This window comes from Chenopodium quinoa, unplaced genomic scaffold (assembly GCF_001683475.1).
Source record: "Chenopodium quinoa cultivar QQ74 unplaced genomic scaffold, ASM168347v1, whole genome shotgun sequence".
NCBI classification, from domain to species: domain Eukaryota; kingdom Viridiplantae; phylum Streptophyta; class Magnoliopsida; order Caryophyllales; family Amaranthaceae; genus Chenopodium; species Chenopodium quinoa.
In genome coordinates this window covers 3092649-3114787 of record NW_018742720.1, presented here as the reverse complement: position 1 = coordinate 3114787, position 22139 = coordinate 3092649, and the positions used below count along the sequence as shown (strand labels likewise).

Here is a 22139-nt window from a genome sequence, read left to right as displayed (position 1 = left end):
GCTAACCTAGGAGTAGTTCAAAGGGAGAGGGTCCTTTATTTTGATAATCCTCCTACCCAAATAAAGGAACTTTTTCAGGAGGATTTCCTAGGAGTCACTACTCCCCATTTTGTTATGTAATTTTCTTTATTTTGAATAAAGGGCTTAGCATTCTTTTGCACAAAAAAAAAAAAAATAAAAAAAAAAATAAAAAAAAATTAAAATTTAATAATAGAGTGACTGAGTTTAGAGATAGATTGATTGAGTGACAAACCATATTTTATTTTAAACAAATTTTAAAAGCCATGGAAGGTATAAATTTGAAGATTTGAACAAAAATACACATTAGTGAAAAGTTGTTACTATACACAAAATTGATATACAAATTGTGATTTTTTTGAATAATTGATAATGTTGATTATTCACATCTTATGTATATTATTGTTATTATAGAGAAGATAATAAGCTTGTGGATTCATTTGTTTGATCGTTGTTTTGTAGTAAGGATTAACTAGTTGCTTACTTATCATCGATCCAATTTTTTTTTTCAAAACAATCAACTCAATATTTTAGGGTTCAGCAATACTGTGGTTTTCTGTTTTTTGGTTTTTTTGTTTTCTAAAAGTATATGATATGTGTCTCTTAATGAATCAAAAATTATATTAACTTATTAAAATTATGATAATTTTGAAAACTGACAACAGAAAAGTGAAAACATCTTTTTCTTGTTTCCTGTTTTTGGTTTAAAAAAAAACAGGAAACTCAAAACCAAAACTCATGCTAAACAAGCCCTTAAGTTTTGAATTCAATTGAAAGTACAAAAATAAAGAGAAATCCTTATTTTTTTTGCGAATTATAAAAGTTAAAATGGATAGTAATTTCTATTCCGGGTTTCGATTTTACTACGACATATCCAAATGTGTGAACTGGTTGGAGCCAAACCAATGTAATAAGGTTTTTTCACCCAATCAATCTGGTTAACCTCATTATTTACTCTATTAACTAACCATTTAACATAACATTTATAGCCACTTAACGTTTTAACCCTAAATGTCACAAATGTGCATCTCCTAAAGAAATGAATATGTTCTACTAATTATAGAATAACTATTTATTCAACAACGATGCATCATTGATTATTTTCAACCCTTGGTTCTATTTATAAATAGCTTCATAAAGAATCTGTTGAGTTAAGAAAATTGATTCGAGAGACATGCGCAATTCAAAGGCTATTATGCTATGCTATCCAAGAAATCCCAATTATTCTCATTTCGAATCAAGTTTGCGATAGAACAATTTTCATAATAATAATAATTAGTTTGTTAAATTAGATTCGTTTCATTGTGTAGCTATATAAATTAATTTTTAATTTTTTTTTGGTAAGCACACACGCATTATAAAATAGTTACATTTAAAAATATGTCTTAAAAAGTGTAAAAAAATATATTGTAATATGCACTATATGTTGAGGGCTCCAATGTTCAAGATCAATAATGCTACAATGTCGTTTTCCAATTGATAAAAGAGACCAACATTATTGCCTTCTATTTCAGGTATCCTAAAATGACCATTATTATGGAGTACAAGACTAAAATAATTATTATGAAAGATTGAAAATGCTTCTAATAAGACTTAATTAGTCTTCCTATAAAATGAAAACAAAAGTAAATCAAGTCAAACTTGAATTAGAAAAGCAACACCACTCCCTTGAGTCCCTTCCTTACCCTTCTTGTGTGTCACGCAATATTCATACTTACAAGCCATGCATAAATCTTGAGAACTTTTAATCCAACAATACAAAGCTTAAAATTGAAGGTATAATGTTGTCAGATAATATAAACTCCTTGATTAGAGTGATTTCCATTGATCAATATTTATAGGGTTACAATGAGAAACCTAATCATATTAGGTAACATAAGATATGTAAAGATATCAAAGATAATCTTATACAAAATATATCCTAAACCTAAGATAAGAATATTCTATGGATATTCTCTATCATACCCCCGCAGTCGGAGCGGGAGAAAATCGATCGGATGCTCAGACTGGATCTGAATCACGCATCGAGCGGTAAGGATAGTATGGTAACCCATGATCAAAAGGAAAGTAGTAGAAATGTGCCGGTGATGACGAGAGAAGCAACAACCACGACCTACATAGAGTAGAGATAAGCACTGCTAGGCCGGAGGAGAAGGAGAAGAGCCGCACACAGACTTGGGCTAAGTTGCAGATCCAGAGAAGAAGAAGCTAAGGGATCAAACCATTATCGGGAAGAAGACACTACACTACTACGTGAAATCATAGTTGAAGAAAAATAAATAAAATTGCGCAAAAAAAGATTAAATCCCACCGCTTGAAATTAATCAATTCTTAGAAAAGAAACCAGGTAGCAAGAAGTAATACTCCACAAAGATTCCAAGTGCTGCAACAATAAAAGGAGCTAACTTGATAGCAAAAGAGATGTGCAAAAGTTGACCTTATTGTGATATGCCACCACCCAAACAAAATCTATGTGATTATGTGTTAAAAAAACCAACGAGGCAATGTAAGAATCATTGTTGGTCATGGGGAGGTGGAAATAGAGTGCGGCACATGGAGTAGGTTGGCAGATGTGAATACTGCCAGTAGTGGGAGGCGGTAGTGTATGCGATTGCCAACAATGATGGAGGAGGCTTTCGCGATTGCTACTGTTGGTGGGAGGCGCAAGGTTACATAAAGATTCTAAAAAAAACTTTGAGAAAAGAAAAAAAAAATCTATATGTGTGTTTGCGGAAGCATAAAAAACTTTGTATATCCCGCCGGTGGGTTTAATTTTCTAACCCACCGGCAAGGTGAGAATTTTTGTATATAATCCCAAGATCTAACCTAAGCTGTGATACCATGTCAGATAATATAAACTCCTTGATTAGAGTGATTTCCATTGATCAATATTTATAGAGTTACAATGAGAAACCTAATCATATTAGGTAACATAAAATATGTAAAGATATCAAAGATAATCTTATACAAAATATATCCTAAACCTAAGATAAGAATATTCTATGGATATTCTCTATCAAATGTCATACAAATACTAATTATCGAGCATCATATTTTACTAGTAAAATATTGAAAACGGAATGGAAAGGAGACATATAAGAGGGGAGAGAAGTCCGGTAAAAAATAAAAACATAGAAAATAACAAAAATAATAAAATTAAAAAAAAAAGTAGAGAAGAATCAATTAACTCTTACCTTTTTATTTGTTTGGTTAAATCATTAAAAGAAATCACTTGAACATAATAACAAATTAAGTTTTATAGAGGTAACAAATAAGTGAAAATTAACTGTTACTCATAGATAATGGTAATTGTTATCCAAACCTTTCCGTTAAAGGTTTGATAATAATAGTAATGTGGTTAAATTGAATTCATTTCCAATCAATATACACCCTTACCAAAACATATACGGAGTGTTAAAGCCCAAAATATAACAATTTTATTTCTTATCATGCATATCAAACATGCATTCATAACAAAAGGAAGTTACTCTTATTTAATTAAATACTTCTCCTAAATTATATGAATAATACAATTGCCATCAGAATATATATCACTAGAATTCTTTTTTTGATAAAATTTATTCTATGGATTGAAATTAAGTGGACCATACTTAGGTTGTTGATCAGGAGTAAAGAGTCCAAAATGCTGCTCACTTGGAGCTCCTGGTTTGTTATCTTCATCAAACATTGCAAACAAATATGTCTCAATTCCTTGCCCTGGTTTCAGTGGAGTCCCTTGCTTCACATGACCGATCATGTTCCGATAATAAGTCCCTGCATTTTCAACCGTGGCATCATCGTCTCCACCTTCAGACGGCCATCCTGTTTCTGACACCACAATCCCTGTATTAGGTGCACCTGCCTTCCCTAGAGCCGCGTACACGCCATCCACAATCGCGTCGAATAAGTTCTGATAGTCCCTTCCACTGTCAGAAAACAAAGGACCAGGTGCAGTAAATAATGCATAGTCAAGCCTTATATATTGCTTGTCACTAATACGAGCGAAGTAAGGGTAAACATTAACCAACAGAGGCGAACCATTGCTAGTTAAAAAGTTGACTATTGGGGTAATGTATCCTGTATTACTGAATTCAGTGGCAGATGGTGGATAAGTATTTGTCAGTAAGCTCGTATCAATGGCCGTTGAAACCAAGATCTGTCCACCCAAGTTGTTTGCAACGAGTGCATTGAGAATGTTCTGCATTGCTGGTAACACTGCCGGGGCTTTCTGATAATCAGGATGGATTTCATTACCGAATGCAATGTACTTGATCACACTTGCAAAAGGGACGACATTGGTTTGCACCCACTGGGTGGCAGCTACTGGGTCGGATGCTATAGATAGAAGGTCTCCGTTAGTAATACCGACAATGGTTTTGATGCCAGAGCCTTGTAGGGCTTTGTAGGGCTTAGAGAGCTGCTATATTGGGATTAAATAGCCTCATAGTTCCTATTGCATTGGATTTATAAAGGTTTATAACATCTTGCTCGGACGGCAAGTTGTCTGCAACATTACCGTAGCATACGCCAACTTGTTCCACTGCATATAATATAATCATGCATAATATAAAGGTTTAAATTATGTTATCCTATATGTAAAATATAAGGGAGAGCAAGAAAAGAAAAGACTAGCTATTTAAATAAAATGATCCGAAATGTGTTCGTTTTAACTTATTTCAATCATATTAAAGCATAAATTAGAATTTTTATTAGCTTGTGTATTCATAAAATCTTCAAAAATTACAAATCATAAATTGAATATCACTTGATTCATTATTGTAAAAATAACTTCAAATTTTAATCATAATTGAACATCATATTAGAGCAAACCAAATTAAACCAAGTCAGATCAAAACAATTCGAAAAAAATAAAATCAGACCAATCAACTAGACTAAAACTAGTCAAACTTAATACTTGTAATTAAAATTAGATTATGTACCTGTTTGGTGTACATTAAGGAGTAAGTATACCATAACAATCAATAGCATCGCAGTAGCAGCCATTATAAAACAAACAGGTTTATTGATGAATGTATGTATTGAATATTTTAAGAGAAATAACAAAGAAATAACAAACTCTAGTTAGTTGTGTTGGTTGTTCGAAATTCATTTGATGCATGCATTTATATGCATACTATTTGTAAATTTTATTATGGTAATAACGAGAGTATAAGAGGAGTATCGTACAAATTCTTAAATGAACCTGGTTCACACTAATTTATTGTGGACCACTAATATTAGAGAAACTATGATTGTTTTATTAATAAAAAAAAAGTCACTATAATTAAAATAAGGTCACTATGTTGAAATAAAAGTTATTTTGGTAATATATAAGCTATAAGAGATTAATTTTTTTAATGAAATATATTATATACTGGTCAATATGAAAAATAAAAGTCATTATGTTAAAATCAGGGTTATAACGTTGTATTCAAGTTCACAATAATATTAAATGTTGTACAAGTTTTAATAAAGGTTACTATGTTAAAAATAAGGGTCCCTATGTTCAATATAACGTCAGTTGCGTGTGTAAAAATATCGGGTCCACAATAATATTATTGTGGATCAGGTCCACGCAAGTGTTTTTGGGAATATCGATCATGCAATATTAAATTAGGCAACTTGTCAATATATATACTAGCAATATTTTCTCCTCCGTGGCAATGAACATATATTTACCTTAATATTACACAATCATTTATGGAAATAAGTCAATAATTTTTGGACATTAATAAAATTATCTTCAATATTCATTTTCTTTCTATGGAAAGATTTTCACATAAAAATGTATTTATAGGTAAATTTTACTCCCTGTCATATTTAACAGTTATGGAGTACTTGATTATTATATTGTCTAAAAACAGAGTGTTTACAAAAGTTAGGAAACTATATTTCTTCATATCATCCCTCAAAAAAAATATTTCTTCCTATCATGTTGTCTACATATGAACACAATGTATTTTTCCTGCCAATAATAAATAATAATAATAATAATAATAATAATAATAATAAAGAATTATAGAAGAAATTTTCTGTACATATCTTATATATAAAGTGAAAGGGCCTTTTAGGTGATAAATTTCACTATCCCCAAATTACCATTCTCAAATTGCAAAATTATCAAAAAAAAAAAAAAAAAAAAAAAAAAAACCCTATCATAACTACCCAATAATAACCGCTCCCTTTTTTCCACATAAATTTACATATTCAATTGTTCTCACTCCCCATAAAATATAAAACCACTTTTTTTTTTTTTTTTCATCTAATTTCTTATATTGTACACGCGTAGCGGGTATCTCTTAACTTGTTAATTTAAATTTAATTGTTTAGCTTAAAACCACTATAAAGATGGATCGTATCTTTGTAAGACACTACGTCACTACCACATACATGTCTAGTAACTAAAAAACATAAATAACACAAGTAACGGTAAAATGATAATAATAACTAACCAAAACTTTAACGTTGCTTTCAAAGAAGTGTGAGGCAAAAAAATGGAGACTTTTTCATTTTAATTTTAATTTAATTTAATATTTTTCATAAATAAATAATTAATAGAGTGATATCAGCATAACTAAGGCCATGCTTATTTCACCCTAAAAAAAAATATTCACTGAACATAATTTCAATTCAATAAAAGTGATTTTAGTAACCTTAAAGAAGAAATATAATAGAAAATCGGTAAAAATAATTTCAGTTTAGAAAAATTAATTTCAATTCCATAACGAATTAATGAAAAATTTAAGTTCAATAAAAATAATGTGAAGTGAACATGACCTAATTAATAACTAGATATTCACCCGATTTAATTTATTTAAATTTTGATTTTTTTATTTTTATTTTTGTTTGATTGTTCAGTGTCAATACACAAATTTGACTCTTCATATCTTTAAATCAATATATAAAATTGTTAAATAATTATTAATGTCTCAAAACTATACATTAAGACAAATCTAACAATATTTTATGTGACTATATCTTTATTTATACGTGTATAGTAAGATTAATAACCAATGAGGCAATGATGGTCGAAGTTGGTTATAAGTCACTTCTAATAGAAACAATTTCTCATCCCTTTGTGCTTGTTAAGTTGTTATGCTAAACAAGGAGTGGTTTAATGTTAACTTAGGCAATACAAGTATCTCTAAGCTTAGCTTAGCTTTGCTTTTTTTTTTTTTAAACAAATCAATTCATTAATAAAAAGCCATCCGACATCTACAAATGAAATCTAAATTAACAAATACATAAAATTGAATCAAATTAGAGTTTTTCATCAGAGCTACGATCGTTGAAAAGATCTTGCACTGTGGTACATCTCTCACACACATAGACTAATTTCGGCCTAAACGGTCAAGATTTTGGAGAAACCCTAGTAGGAGAGGAGAGGATATCTCTAAGCTTAGCTAGACATGGGATATCTCTAAGCTTAGCTAGACATGCATAGCTTATTAGTGTTCCTATTTGGGCTGCGGCCTCATAGAGTCACTTGTTTTTGGACCTCTTTATATTAACAAAAATTACTTAACCCAATGAAAAAAATTAATTAAAAGCTTAAATTTGACTAGGACAAAGCACGTGAGGAGAAAGCATTGTTTTATGACACTAGTTGTGGACCCACGCGCGTTGCGCACGGATGGTTGTTTTTATCGTTTTTTTTTATGTTCATCATATATTTATGGACATTTTCTCCTTGAGTAACCATTACTCCGTATATTTAAATTTGTCACAATGTCCACTTTTAACATATTAAGTTTTTATAAATTTTTACTAAAGTAAATGATGTAAAATGTTCATTGACAAATGTGAAAACTCAAACGTTGTACATCTATAGTGAGCCTCATTCACCCAACTCTCTAGCCATTTTAAATTTGATCAGATTGATTGTAACAACCTAAGTACATGGTAGTGGTCTAGAGAGAGTAAATGCTAGAATTAATTAATCCTAAGCTAAACAATAATTTTAGCACAAGCCAAATATGTAGTGTGAAAATTTGTAAAAATTAATAATATAATTCCACCAAGAACATCAAATTTACAATTATTGTTATTTCTACCATTTATAATCTTCTTTATAACTTCAACACATTGGCCACTAAATTCACCGGCTGAAAGTTGGAGATCAAGAGGTTTCTGCATAGTCAGACTCATAATGCATATTGAAGTTTGAATATTGCATGTATTCAGCCTGAAAAAACATTAGTTTCATTGTCATATACTTGCAAGAAACAAGGGAAATTTGAGTAAGAAATTGGTACATGTTCAACTATAATACTACAGCAAGATGACATCACATTTGTATAGTCCATAAGAAACATCCCATCCCAATCCACAATTCCTCAACAATAGAAACAAAAGTAGCAAAAGCATAAAAGATAAAAGTGGTAGTGCCATTAACGTAAATGGATATTGAAGTATTTCGCATAAGATATCTTCAAACTCACCATGAACATCTTAAATTATTGTTGAAGCCTTCTTCATGCATACTGTAACTATGTAAACGTTCTTGTTTCAATTCTTCCATCATAGCTATTTTTACTTTGTAAAATTCATGAAGAATTATGGAAAATAATTCAAAAGTTGAGTAAATTCTCATATTTGCACAAAAACATAGGACACAAAGGACATCCAGATTTTGCGACAAATAACCTTGAATCGCCAAATAATACAGAAAATCATATACGTAGTATAAAAGCATAGGATATATGTTACATCACATAGGATACTCACCAGTAAAATTGCTCGTCTTCCACATTTATAAAGTTGTAGCTGCATAAAACAAAATACCATTTGTTCTACCACATGATGCTCGTTCCATGAACACAAGACTTATTGTAAGTCCAAAAGCATGCTTCATTTGGAACATGTCCAAGAAGCTACCTTGTGAGACATGATCAATAGTTTTAGCAGAGTCCTGCAAGATATTTAATGCTTACATCTTACATGCACTATATGCAATTAAATCAAGTAGTTTAAGTTCTCTGATACTCCTTTGAATAATGTGTATTACTTTGATTTGAGCTGCTTCATGAACTATATCAAATTTCTTTCCCCCAAGTCTTCATAAAGTAGACTCCCAACCTTTTACATGACCTTTACCTGCATTGAGTGTTTCTACTATCTTCACCATCTATTCAGAAGTCCCATTCTATAACAAAAGCAAAAAAGTACAGATAAAAATATCAATATCAAAACTGGGAAAAAAAAAATCAATTATCATAATATAACTGGTTACAATATGAACCATTTAAAACTCTAATCAATATAATTTTGTCAACTTATCCAAATGATGCATATTAAAAAGATAATTATAACATCAATATATCTTAACACCAAAGGAAAAAAACACAAACCAACCTCGGAAATTTTTAGAAAAGTAGAAATCCTCAAAGAGTCAGCAACAGCTTTAACAGTATCTTTAGAAACATGTATCATATCAGCTTTACCCTATACCTAAATGACCTCTCATACCCAGATAATTTCTGTAGTCTAGAGACCCTTAACCCACCCTCTATTGCTTTTAACCCGTTTACTAACAGTTATAAGATTATTCAGGGTTTGATCTGGATACACAAGTAAATCTGGCCCTTTCGCATGGCCTTCCATTTTGGATTGATGTATCATGAACTTCCCCAAATTCCCACTCAGTTCCAACTTCCAAAGATTTTTTATATAACTAACCTTAAGAATGAACCTGAGCACTATCTCTGAAGAACCTTTTTGCACAAATACACACTAACACAGGGGTCTCATATGGCTAACAAGGTGTATGATAAAGTAGATTAGCATCTATAAGATATTAAGATCACAAATTTCTTGCAGGGTACCTTATAATAAGTGATTAAGCTAAATTATGCAGAAATTCATATAAGAACACACATTTTAAATATTCTAATTATCTAAATTACAATTCAGATCTGTTCCAATTGAGCAACCAATGTAAGTAAAGATCATAATTGTCATAGTGTTCTTTACACGAAGCTCGTTTTTCCAGTAAAAGTCCCATAACAAAAACCAATCAGCATGAAAGAGCAAAATGAAGCTCCAAGAACTCATTACCTAAACCACCTTGCTCAGTGAAGAAACAACAAATGAATTAAATCAAAGAGAGTGGTCATATAGGGTAAATCGACCCTCTTAAAGCTAACACCTTCCCCAGAAAAATAAAAGATATGAAAAGGTCTTTAAAACTGGGCAAGCTTAACGATCTTAATCAAAATAATAAATAAGGCCTTGACTTTAGAATGCTGAGAAATCAAATCTCTATTTTTTTACATATGCATTAATCCTCATCATTTTGGCAAATTATCAATTAGTCATGATCCAAATAGTCATTAATCAAAATTGGCCACATTTTAACTTTATAACTAATGTGTAAATAAATGGAAGAAGGGGAGACAAAATAAATAAGAGAAGCCCAAGCATTCATTTTAGCACCCCAACCAACTCAACACAACAACACCACATAGGCATCAAATGAGCAATAACAACCTGCTGCTATAGAACCAGGGTAGCAGACCGCAGTAAATTCCAGAAGGCATAACTCCTAGCACACAACTCCAAATCGAGAAATTCTTGAGCCTTGATTGAATAACTTTTCAAGATCTAAAACATTTATGAAGAGACTATGAGCTAAAAACAACTTCAGGTCGATGATTTTTGGATGAACAGAACAGCAGTAACAGGGCAGCACCAGAACAACAGCGGCAACAGCGTGAAACAACAGCTACCCTCTATAGTCACTCACAACAACAATATCTAACTTGACAACATAAATTTTGGCACCAAACACCATATGCATATAAGCAAATTAAAAAGAGAAACAAAAATCAAACAAACCCCAATTAATAAATAATCTCAAATAAACCAAATTGTATAAAGTTGAGAAATTGCTCACCTTTATCACACAATCAGCTTCTTTATCCTCAATACAGTCAATAGATTAGCTTCTCACACTTCCCAAACCCTATAAATCATGAAAAATCAACACACCCAGATTCAACTTTCTCAGGCCAAGAAAAATCTGTTCAATTTTAAACTACAATTCAATCCAATTTTTTTTTTTTTTTTTAAAATGGGCACCTCAAAAATTAAACAAACCCCACTTAATAAATCAACTTAAATAAAACAAATTGGATCAGATCAAGCAACTGGGCTATCAAATTAATAAGTTCAGCATTGAATATACACCCAAGTAACAAAATTTAAGGAAAATCAAAGGGTTTCAGAACAGGAAATCAAAGGGTTTCAGAACATGAAATCAACATTAATTAAAAAATACTTAGTTCAATAAATCAAAAGAGGGAGAATTATACCAATCAAAAGAGAAGCGCTAGCTTGAGGAAGATAATAAAATTTATGGCGACGCAAAACATGACCAAGTACATAAGCAAGAACCAGCATCATAATTTGAAGCAGAATTGCAACTCCTATTGCTTGCTGCTCTTTCGCCAGACTTCCACATGCATCTGCCGGAAATATCAGATGGTCATCCATTTAATTAGATAATCAATTTTACACTGATTTCCATAACCCACAAAATGATGATTTTATTGACGGGGTTTTGTGATTCTTTGAAATTTTGATGCAAAGAATTGGGGAATATTGATAAACAATTAGGTTTTTAGAGTAAGATAGCGGCATGAAACTCATGATCCCATTATTCCCATCATATCACCCCCCACCCACCACCACCAAGGCGGAATATAGATATTTTTGGTACTTTAGTAGCAATAAACCCTAAGATCAGAAAACATCTTTACCTCAGTAGCGGTGTCGACGAAAAAATAGATAGACATATCAGAAACCACTTCAAAGGAGAACTCAGAGGAACGCTTCAATAGAGGAGGCTAACTGAGAGTATGCTTCAAAGGAAAAGGGGGAAAGCAGCCTCGTGTTCTCAAACGACAAAATAAGAGGATCAGAGGAAAATTAGGAAAACAAAAAAAACAAAAAAAAAAAAAAAAAAATTAAGGGCACAAAGGGAAATCCCCTGTTCCTAAGCAATAGTAACCCGAGTACTGTTCCTAAGAAACAGTAACTGAATTGCTCATATTTATAGAAAGGGTTAAAGATTAAAATATCATACTCCGGTAAATACCTATGACTGATATGAGTACGAAACTTATATGTTATATCATGCACAACTTGTTTTATAGATAGATCTAGGTGGTTTTAGGGTTAGGTGGTCTGGGTCAGTTTTAAGGTTAGGTGGTCCGTTTGTTATTTTAGGGTTGTGGTGGATGGATTTGGGTCAGTCTTAAGGTAAGGTGGGTGGGTCGTGGTATGTCTAACTAGGTCGGTTTCAAGTAAACCTGATCAATGAGCGGGATGGACCGGGCTAGGTCGAGGTGTAAAAAATTTGCCCATGTCTCGCAATTGGTCTTACATGCATCCTTATGCACCTAGGATAGGTGTAACACTAGCCTAATCAAGAAACAGTTGCAAAACTTGCCCAAACAAAAACACGACCCACTTCCCAACCGTCATATTTTGGATTTTAATTTATTATTTTTTTTTTAAAAAAAAACCATCTTACTTCTCTCTCATTAATTTTTCAAAAATTTCTGCAATTAATTTCTCTAATTTTCTCTCTCTAAACTTCATTCTCTCTCCCTTACATGATTTTACTTCACTAAAAACTAAAAAATCAATAATGAGTACTCCCCCAGTCCCTAATTATTTGCCCCAACCACAAAAATCACTTTATTAAGGCTTTGGGCAAAAAATAGTGCACATGGGTAGACACAAATATCAATGAGGAGAGAGATAGAGAGAGAGAGAGCAAGTGGAAAAAGATGCCGAAAATAATAAGGGGCAATCTTTTAGGGACAACCAAAAAAGGCAAGTGGAGCAAACAATTAGGGCCGGAGGGAGTATACAAAAAGAGATGCAAAATTAACAGGATTATCCCAAGAAAAGGTAAATTTTCACTGATTTTTGTCCGAATTTATGTAAATTTTAATCTGAATTTTTCGAAACTCTGTTCCTAGAAATTTTCTGTTAATAAGTGAAATTTTCTGTTCATATTCTTAATGCATTTACTATGGAACACAATTAATATGTTCATATTTTGATTGGTTATGTTTTCTTTTTGAAATGCATCTGTTCATATATTTTATGTCTTTGTTCACTTTATGAGAAGCATGCCTATGTTCATATATCTATTTTGAAATGCATGCGTTCATATATTTTATGCCTATGTTCACTTTCTGAAAATCTTATGTTCACTTTTAGGGAACCTAAGCATTTGTTCATATTTTGCTTGATTATGTCCACTTTCTGAAATGCATGCATATGTTCATATTTTTTATGCACACGTTCACTTTCTTAAATGCTTATGTTCATATTTTGAATGCTTATGTAAATTTCTATAATGTTTTTGTAAACTTTCTAAAATGTATTTGTTCACTTTCTGAAATCCATATGTTCATACTTCCTCCGTTTTCTTTTACTTGCAACACTTCCCTAAAAAGGAATTATCACAATACTTGCAACACACTATAAAAGGAAAGTTAGTTTAGGGAAAAACTATACTATTTCCCTTATTTAAAGCATATGGCCCACTAAATTACACTCCTAACAACCACTCATCCTATTTTAAAGTTTATTATATCATGTAAACCTCACCTTTCTTAATTATCGCGCTAAAGGGTGTGTTGCATCTAAAAGAAAATGGAAGAAGTATTTTTTATTTATATGTTCATCTTCTAAAATACTTATGTTCGTACGCCTCAAAAAAAGAACCAATGCAAATGTTCATATTTTGAATGTGTATGTTCATTTTCTAAAATGCATGTATTCATATTTTTAAGGGTATTTTGACTTTTACCACCTTCAAATAACCACTTAATTGAATTTACCACCTCCAAAAAAAAAAGATTTACTTTACCACCTCATAAAAAAATTAAACATCAGTTTTACCACCAATCACCTCCAACTAATGGATTCCGTCCATAAATCCGTTAGTGGGGCCTACCTTGCACACGTGTCGCCATATTATTGGGTAAGCTTTAGAAAAAAAATTTAAAAAAAAAAAAAAAAATTAAAAAAACCCCATCCATCAACCGGTGGTTGCTGCCACCGTCGAGACCCCACCACCGGACCGACTACGACCTGCCCCACCACCTGACCGCTACGACCAGCCCCCCCCCCCCACCTAACCGCTACCAGCCCCCACCACCTAACCGTTACGACCAACGACCCCACCACCTAATAACTACCACCGCAACGCACAACCACAACCACCGCACCGCACCGCACCGCACAACCACCACACCGATTTCGACCCCCTTTCCACCAATTTCCGACCTCAAAACCCTAGCCACCACCTAATCACTACGACCAACGACCCCACCACCTAACCGCTAACACCGCATCGCACCGCACCCAGCCACAACCCCCACACCGGATTTCGACCCCCTTTCACCAATTTCCGACCTCAAAACCCTAGCCACCAAATTCCGACCACCCATATAGCCCCCCTAATTCCGACAACTCTTAAAACCCTAGCCACCACCAAATTCCGCACTCCTAAAACCCTAACCACCACCTAATTCCGATCACCTCCCTAGGTTACACCAAATTCCGACCCCTCCCTTGCCCCCACACGAAATTCCGACCAACCATGGTGTGTTAATTTCGTTGCTGGCTGGGTTGATATGGAAATCGGGGAAGATGAAGAAGAACCGTCAAAAAGGTGGGCCCTACTAACGGATTCATGGACGGAATCCGTTAGTTGGTGGTAAAATCGAATTTTTGGAAATTTTGGTGGTGGTAAAGTAAATCTTTTTTTTTGGAGGTGGTAAATTCAATTAAGTGGTTATTTGAAGGTGGTAAAAGTCAAAATACCCTATTTTTAATGCATATTCATATTTTTTATGCATGTTCATATTTTTAACCGAAATTCATACACAGATCAAATTAATTGAACCTAACAAAATGCAATTCATATGAATTAAAAAAAGGATTTTTTTGTAAATAACCACCCCAAAATGTACCGTGTATTGAACTAACCACCCGTTTTTTTCGAAATTAAAAAATACAACCCATTAAAGTCAAAATTAGTAGATTTCACCACCCTTCTCCAATTCCGGCTAGTTTTCCGACTTTGGGTACACATGTCACCGCATAATTGCTTAAAAATAAAAAAAAAAGATTTAAATAAAATAAATTTTAAAAAATAAAAATTCAAAAAAATTCCCTTAACCCCAGCCCCTGGCAGCTCCCCCATCTCCTGCCACCCCACCCACATCAACCACCTGCCGGACCACCATCACCCCAACCAGCCACTATTCCTGCCGGACCACTATCACCCCAACCAACCACTATTCCAGCCGGCGAACCTCACCAAGCCCCAACCCTTGCTTGCGAAATCCCACCTAGCCCTCACGTCACCGCTTCCACACGAAACCCCACCCACTTCGCCGCTTCCTCACAAAAACCCTACCCACGTCGCTGCTTACTCTGCTCATTCCAAGGTTGCAGTGTACTCTTAAAATTTTTTTTTAAAAAAAAAATAATTTTCTGTTTTTTAGGGTTTTGATTTTTTTGGTTTGATAAGATTGTTAAATTAATTCAACCAACAATGGATTTGAAGCATGTACAAAACTTCTGAAATGTTCAAGTGGTTAGTAATTGTTGAAGAAGAGAGATAAAGAGGAAGAGGAGGAGATTCAAAGAGTTGTTGATTTCTCTAGAGATATGGGTTGACAGTGGTGACAATGGATAGAAGAGGTCGTGGGCTGTGGTGGTTGTGAAGGTGGTGGATAAATTGAGAAGTGGAGGAAATTGCTGGAACGAGGACGGGGACGGGGAAGGTAAGGGCTGCCGGAAACGGAAACAGGGGAGGGGGTGCCGGAGGTGGCAGTGGTGGGTTTGGTTTTGTTTTTGTTTTTTTTTTTTTTATAATGTAATTTTATTTTTATATTTTGTGGGCCCTAAGTCAGAAAACTGGTTGGAATTGGAGATGGGTGGTGAAATCTATTAGTTTTAACATTAATGGGTGGTATTTTTTCATTTTAAAAAAAAACGGGTGGTTAGTTCAATATAGAGTACATTTTGGGGGTGGTAATTTACAAAAAATCCTTAAAAAAATCAGATAAAACCTAATCAATCGAAATAAAGCACAAAATCATCACATAATAAATCGAAATTCATACATAAAAATTATGAACAAAAAAAACACGAAGAATGAAATTTACACAAAATTCATACATAATAATATCGAAATTGATAAAAAAAAATGAAACTAACATAAAAAAAACCTAATTACAAATCAACAAAACAAAACACTAATCTGCATTAACGATCTCTTTGGGAATAACAACTAATTCCATGGTGTAAGAAACAAATTCAATAAAAAAAGTGAAATAAAAGTGAATAATAATAATAATAATAATAATAATAATAATAATAATAATAATAATAATAATAATAATAATAATAAGAAGAAGAAGAAGAATAAAAACAGGGAAGAAAGTAAATGAAAAGGAGAAAAATAGAGGAAAAGAAAATTATATTGAAGAATTTGATGATAATTTGGATCAAAATTATTATAAGAAAGAAAACTGATCATAAGAGAGAGAATTTGGAAGAAGGAAACAAAATTTTTTAAAAAGAAACAAAGAGTTGTGATGATTGATTTGAGTTTGGGCTGGTGTTGCACCTATTCTACATGCATGAGGATGCATGTGAGAATATGCCCATATCTCGGCTGGGGCCAGGCCTAGCTCCAGGCCAAAAATTCTATGCCCAAACCGCCCAAAATGGTCGGGCCAAAATCGGACCGAGCCAAAAAAAAATGAACTAAGTGCTTTCCCAAGCTTGCCAAAAAAATTTAAAAATCGGACCGAGCTGGGCCTTATCTAATTTCGAGCCAGAAAATACAGTCCAAACTTGCCCAAATATTTGGGTCGGGCCAACTTTGATCAGCTCAAGTTTTGAGGTTAGGTGGGTGGGTCGATTTTAGGGTAAGGTGGGTGGGTCGGTGTTCAAGGTTGTAGTGGGTGGGTCGGTTAGGGTTAATGGTTCAGTTAGGGTTAGAATTAGAAGTGGGTCGTGGTAGTGGGTCAATGCCTTTAGGTTTTTTTTTTTTTTTTTTAGTGGTGGTGGGCCTAGTGGTAGTATGATATGGGTGGTGGAGTGTTTTAATTTTTTTTTTAATTTTTTTTAATTTTTTGTTTTAGGATTTTCTGACTAAAATTCGGTCGGAAATTTTCGACAAAAAAAGTCCATCGGAAAATTCCAGCCAGAGAATCTCATCTAACGCCCAAAATTTGTCGGAAATTTCGTCAAAAAAGGTCGTATTTCCTACAAATACAATTCCGATGACCATTTTTGTTCCGTCAAAAAAATATTTCGAAAATGACCTGTTTTCTAGTAGTGTTTTTCGATCATATTTCTTTCAGAATCATGCCTCATGCTGAACAATTCCTCCTTTTTGTTGTAGGTTGCTTTGGTTAAATTAGTCAATTCTTTTAAATGGTATCGTTTGACCTCTATAGGCGAGAGTGCGAGACATCGCTAATTAGAAAGTCGATTATCGAGGTCATATATCATGCATCACCAAATTCACTAGCAGATGGTTGGTAAGTATTTGCGAGTAAGCTTGTATAAATGGCAATCGAAACCAAAATTTGTCCACCTAAATTGTTTGCAACGAGAGTGCATTGAGAATTTCCTACATTGATGGTAAGACTCTGGGTTTCCCAGATATGCAGAATGGATTTCATTACTGATTGCAATGTACTCAATCACGGTTGCAAAAGGTACTATGTTGGTTTGCACCGTCCATTGGGAAACAGTTTCTGGGTCAGAATCTATAGCATGAAGGTCTCCATTAGCGACACCGAGAATGGTTTTTATGCTGGAGCTAGCTTTGTAGGGCTTAGCTTGCAGAGCTGCTAAATTGGGATTAAAGAGTCTCATGGTTCCTATTTCGTTGGATTTGTAAAGGTTAATGACATCTTGCTCGGAAGGTAAGTTGTCTGCAATGATTCTATAGCATACTCCAACTTGTCCCACTGCATATGTTCAATCATAATGTAAGGTTAAAATTATACTAATACATATTTTTAAATTTTATAGCATACTCTAACAAATCCAAAATTTCATTCCAAATTAATACATGTTTTAATTCTAAATTATACGAAATACTATTTTTGTGCATATATTGTACATATATTGTACATGTATCGTAGTATTCAACTATTGACCCATATAAGTTTGTGTAATTTATATTTTTTAAATCAAACTTGCAAATTTTTTTGCTCGTGGTAATTTTTTCCCATATATTTATACTATTTGTAATTTTATTATGGTAATAATGAGAGTACCATAGGAATATCATGCAATATTAGTTAGATAATTTGTAAATACTAGCAATATTTTTTCCTTTGTGTATTAAGACAACGAACATATATTTACCTTAATATTACACATAAATTAATAATTTTTGAACGTTAATGAAACTGTCTTCAACATTCATTTTCTTTCTTTATGTAAAGATTTTCACATAGATTGTAGTTTTTATGAAAATTTTACTCCGTGTCACATTATTGCAAGTATGGAGACATGGAGTACTACGTATATAATATTGTCTAAATACTATGTTTTAAAAAAAGTTAGGAACTACATTTCTTCCTATAGTGCTGTTGAAATACAATGTATCTACCTGTCAATAATAAAAAATAAAAAAAAGAATTATAGAAGATATTTTCTTTACACATTAATTTAAATTTCAAACCACTATAAGATATGTATTGTAGCTTTGATGAATAAACTCCTTATTTATTTGATTCAATTGTATGTATTTGTTAATTTTGATTTCATTTGTAAATGTCGGATGACTTTGTATTAATGAATTGATTTTGTTAAAAAAAATATTAATTTAAATTTAATACCACTTGAAGTTCTCATGGAAAATTTTGATAATTTTTAATTTGTTTACTTTTTGTTTTAAGGTTTTACATAGAATATCAAATAAATGATAGATACTATTTCTATCTTTATGTTAAAGGGTATAATTTTTCCTATAATAGTTATAATTGCAAATTGTAATGATTGTCCAATAAAGGGGTTGTTTAATACAAGCATACATTATATAAAGGGTTCGTGTGACCTAAACTAATAATTTTATTAGGGGAATTTAGATGATGTATAAAATGCTTAATTAGATATTAGTAGAGGAAATATGGGTAGATGATAAAAGGTCAATGAATTAAATAACACATTTAACTTTTTTTTTTTTGAATAGCAAAAATATTTCATTAACTAAAAGTCATACAACATCTACAATAGAGATTCAATGTTAACAAATACATAAGATATTGAATCAAATAAGATTTTCTTTCATAAAAACTACGATCGTCGAGTAGATCTTGCATTGCGAAGCATCTCCCGCTTATATCGCTGAAAATTACAGCCTTGTTAGAGAGACAATCTAACGATCCTTTGTAGCCGTGAGGATGTTTTCCTTCTAATTCATCTGTTCGTATTCGAAAACTTGATAACTTTTTCACCAACGAAATAATTTCACGACAATCCATTAGATCTGCTACCATGGATTCAAAACTAAGAAATTTCTCCCTCGAAAGAGGAATAAACCTCGTCTTTCGAAGGAGGTCGAAAAACCCTTGTCTTTCGAAGGAAATCGAAAACCCTTTCTTTTGAGGGAGAAAAGTTCCTCCCAAAAGGAGGAAGCATTGTTATAAACCTAAAAAACAATAAAGAAACAAGGATTGGAGCTTTCCACTGATTAAAATTGATGGAAGCCCCTTCAAAATTCAACAATGGAGGCTAGGGTTTTGGAAAGAGAAAGGAGGAAAAAGGAGGAGAGGCAAATAACACATTTAACTTAATTGAATTTGAAAGATGGATGGGGAAGAGGAAAAGATTAAAACATTCAACATGTTGAATTTAAGGGGAGGTTACAAAATTATTAGAGCTATTGGTACATAAATGGGGAAGATGAAAAAGTTTACAATAAGTCAATAACTAATGACATAAATAATGAACCAATAAAATGACATGTCGCAAATTATTATAACAAAATGTACAAAGAATGGAAGACATAAATGTGGCAAATGGGGTTTATGTTTTTAAATACTAAGTATAGATAAATTTGTAATTTTGTATAGTTTATAACACATATTGTCAAATCAACTTTTTACATGTGTGCACGATTAACCAATCCATACATACATTATGTGTCCATGTGTATACGTGGTTTGTTTTGTGTACAGATATTCAACCATAAGCTTATGCTTTTAATTGATGAACTATCGATCTAGTTCATCTACAAGGCAAAAGATCCACATTGAAAGTTGTTTCCTTCACACCATGCAACTTGATCCATGGCATAACCCATTTCACCACCATACACTCCGGCACCCGGTAAAATCGTAGTCGAGGCAGGGTAGTCCTCAAAGCCATAGTTAATACTTAACATGTTGAACAACGAGGCATCCAAGTCATAATCATTAGCACCACCAATTATCTCTTGTGTTGGAATCACTTGGGTTGTTTGCATTGGTTGTTCAAAGTTCTCCAACCTTGTTGTATTGCTCCAAATCGAGTTTTCATCCAAGGTATAACCACATAGATTAACATCATTAGAAATGGGATTAGATTTGTTCATAGCTAAGAATTCATTGCTCGAAAAATCCGAAGTTGGTACAATATTATGCATTTGTGTATAACTAGCAGAGTTGTTGTTGCACTCAAAGTTGATACTGTTATTTTGTAACTCTATCTCATTATCAACTTTTGGGAAGCAAGTTTGGCTTTCATGATCATCTGAGAAGATTAACGAGCTCGAATTCGATGGAAACCGATGATGATTAGAAGTTTTAGTAGGATTAGTCTTAGATTTGGACTTCTTTTGAAGGAGATTATGAGTGTTTGGATCAAAGCCTTGAGCAAGAAGTTTTTTTTTTATGCAAGAATTCCAAAAATTCTTTACCTCATTATCTGTTCTTCCTGGAAGATGTTTGGCAATTTGGGCCCATCTATTGCCAAGAATTCTATGTACTTCAATTATAGTTCTTTCTTCTTCTTCTGTGAATGAACCCCTCTTTAGATCTGGCCTTAAGTAGTTTATCCACCTTAATCTGCAGCTCTTTCCACATCTTTGGAGTCCTGCAATGATCATTTTTGAGTGGTGAAAGTAAAGGATTTAACATAACAATAAACTTTTTGAATGGTATAGGGGTGAGTTATTGCGCGATTAAATTTTTATGACAACGTGACAATAATTTTCAGACAGTGGAGATACTTAATAGTTATACAACGTATGTATATTGTGTAAAATTAATATATAGTCAAGATTTATCCTTTAAAATCATCAATAAATTAAAAGAAAGTAAAATCACTTTAGAAGTAAGATGCAAGTGTGACAAACATTATTTAAATAAGACTAATTGAGTTTGTAGTAATCATCTAGCTTCAAAGGAAGGTAGGAGCGAACAAGTAAAATCTATTTGTCTAACTAGTCAGGAAACTAGTAAGAGGTGAAATGTCCTATATACCCTTAATGAGAAAATAGGAGTTAAGACTCAAAATAAGGACTCGACCTAGACACCCAAGGACGGAAAATCGTACCCACGCATACGGACGTACATACGTACCTGCTAATTTGGGGACAGAGCTCCAAGAGCCATGACCATGATTAATAATATGAGTGGTGAGTCTATCATCTTCTTCCGGAGACCATAACCCTCTCTTAACCTTTTGTTTGCTGCAGCAGTGATGACCCATTTTCGAGTTTCGACAACACAAAACACATACAAAGAAGACTGAAGTGATCACAAGCAGCTCAATCAACTTTCAGCTTTGTCCCTTATATGTACTTGGTAGTATCTTCTAATCATATGGGAAAACTACTTAACTATATAGTATTAATAACATGGTTAGTTGTTATATTCTTATTAAATTGTAATACTTAAATCATACTCTAATATAAAAGTTAGCAATAATATTATATAATCCATTGCATGAAAATGATTGATAAATGGATGAAGTGTATTGTAGAAAGAACTAATAGAATGTACGTAAATTAAACTTGCTAAGAAGAGATTATAAGAGGAGATTATGAGCTGGAAATATTAAACTTAGGGTGCACTCAT

At 32.8% G+C, this 22139-nt stretch overlaps 1 protein-coding gene, 1 long non-coding RNA gene and 1 pseudogene across 4 annotated transcripts; all 3 read right to left on the bottom strand.

Annotated features, from left to right (window-relative positions):
* Window positions 1-3601: 3601 nt before the first annotated feature.
* Window positions 3602-5022, bottom strand: LOC110723002 (annotated as a pseudogene).
* Window positions 5023-7840: 2818 nt separating this feature from the next.
* Window positions 7841-12099, bottom strand: LOC110723212. Of its 3 annotated transcripts, none has more exons than XR_002511683.1 (5): window positions 11778-12099; window positions 11331-11483; window positions 10913-10981; window positions 8460-9163; window positions 7841-8203 (listed from the first exon to the last, which is right to left on the bottom strand). It is a non-coding gene; the product is annotated as an uncharacterized LOC110723212 (long non-coding RNA). The 3 variants fall into 3 exon arrangements; XR_002511682.1 differs by having other exon boundaries at window positions 8746-9163; window positions 11778-12090; XR_002511681.1 differs by having other exon boundaries at window positions 7841-9163; window positions 11778-12081.
* A 7577-nt stretch (window positions 12100-19676) lies between these two features.
* LOC110722942 (myb-related protein 308-like) lies at window positions 19677-21843 on the bottom strand. The gene is made up of 2 exons (XM_021902214.1): window positions 21642-21843; window positions 19677-21153 (listed from the first exon to the last, which is right to left on the bottom strand). The coding sequence occupies exons 1-2, from the start codon at window positions 21769-21771 to the stop codon at window positions 20312-20314; spliced, it is 972 nt and encodes a 323-aa protein (XP_021757906.1). The 5' UTR covers window positions 21772-21843; the 3' UTR covers window positions 19677-20311.
* Between the last annotated feature and the right edge of the window lie 296 nt (window positions 21844-22139).

Bases quoted from the DNA above. Each gene is read 5' to 3' on its own strand.
- LOC110722942 (XM_021902214.1), bottom strand. From the start codon at position 21,771: ATGGGTCATCACTGCTGCAGCAAACAAAAGGTTAAGAGAGGGTTATGG. The intron at 21,154-21,641 runs GTACGTATGTAC...TGATCATTGCAG, and splicing joins CTCTGTCCCCAAATTAGCAG to GACTCCAAAGATGTGGAAAG.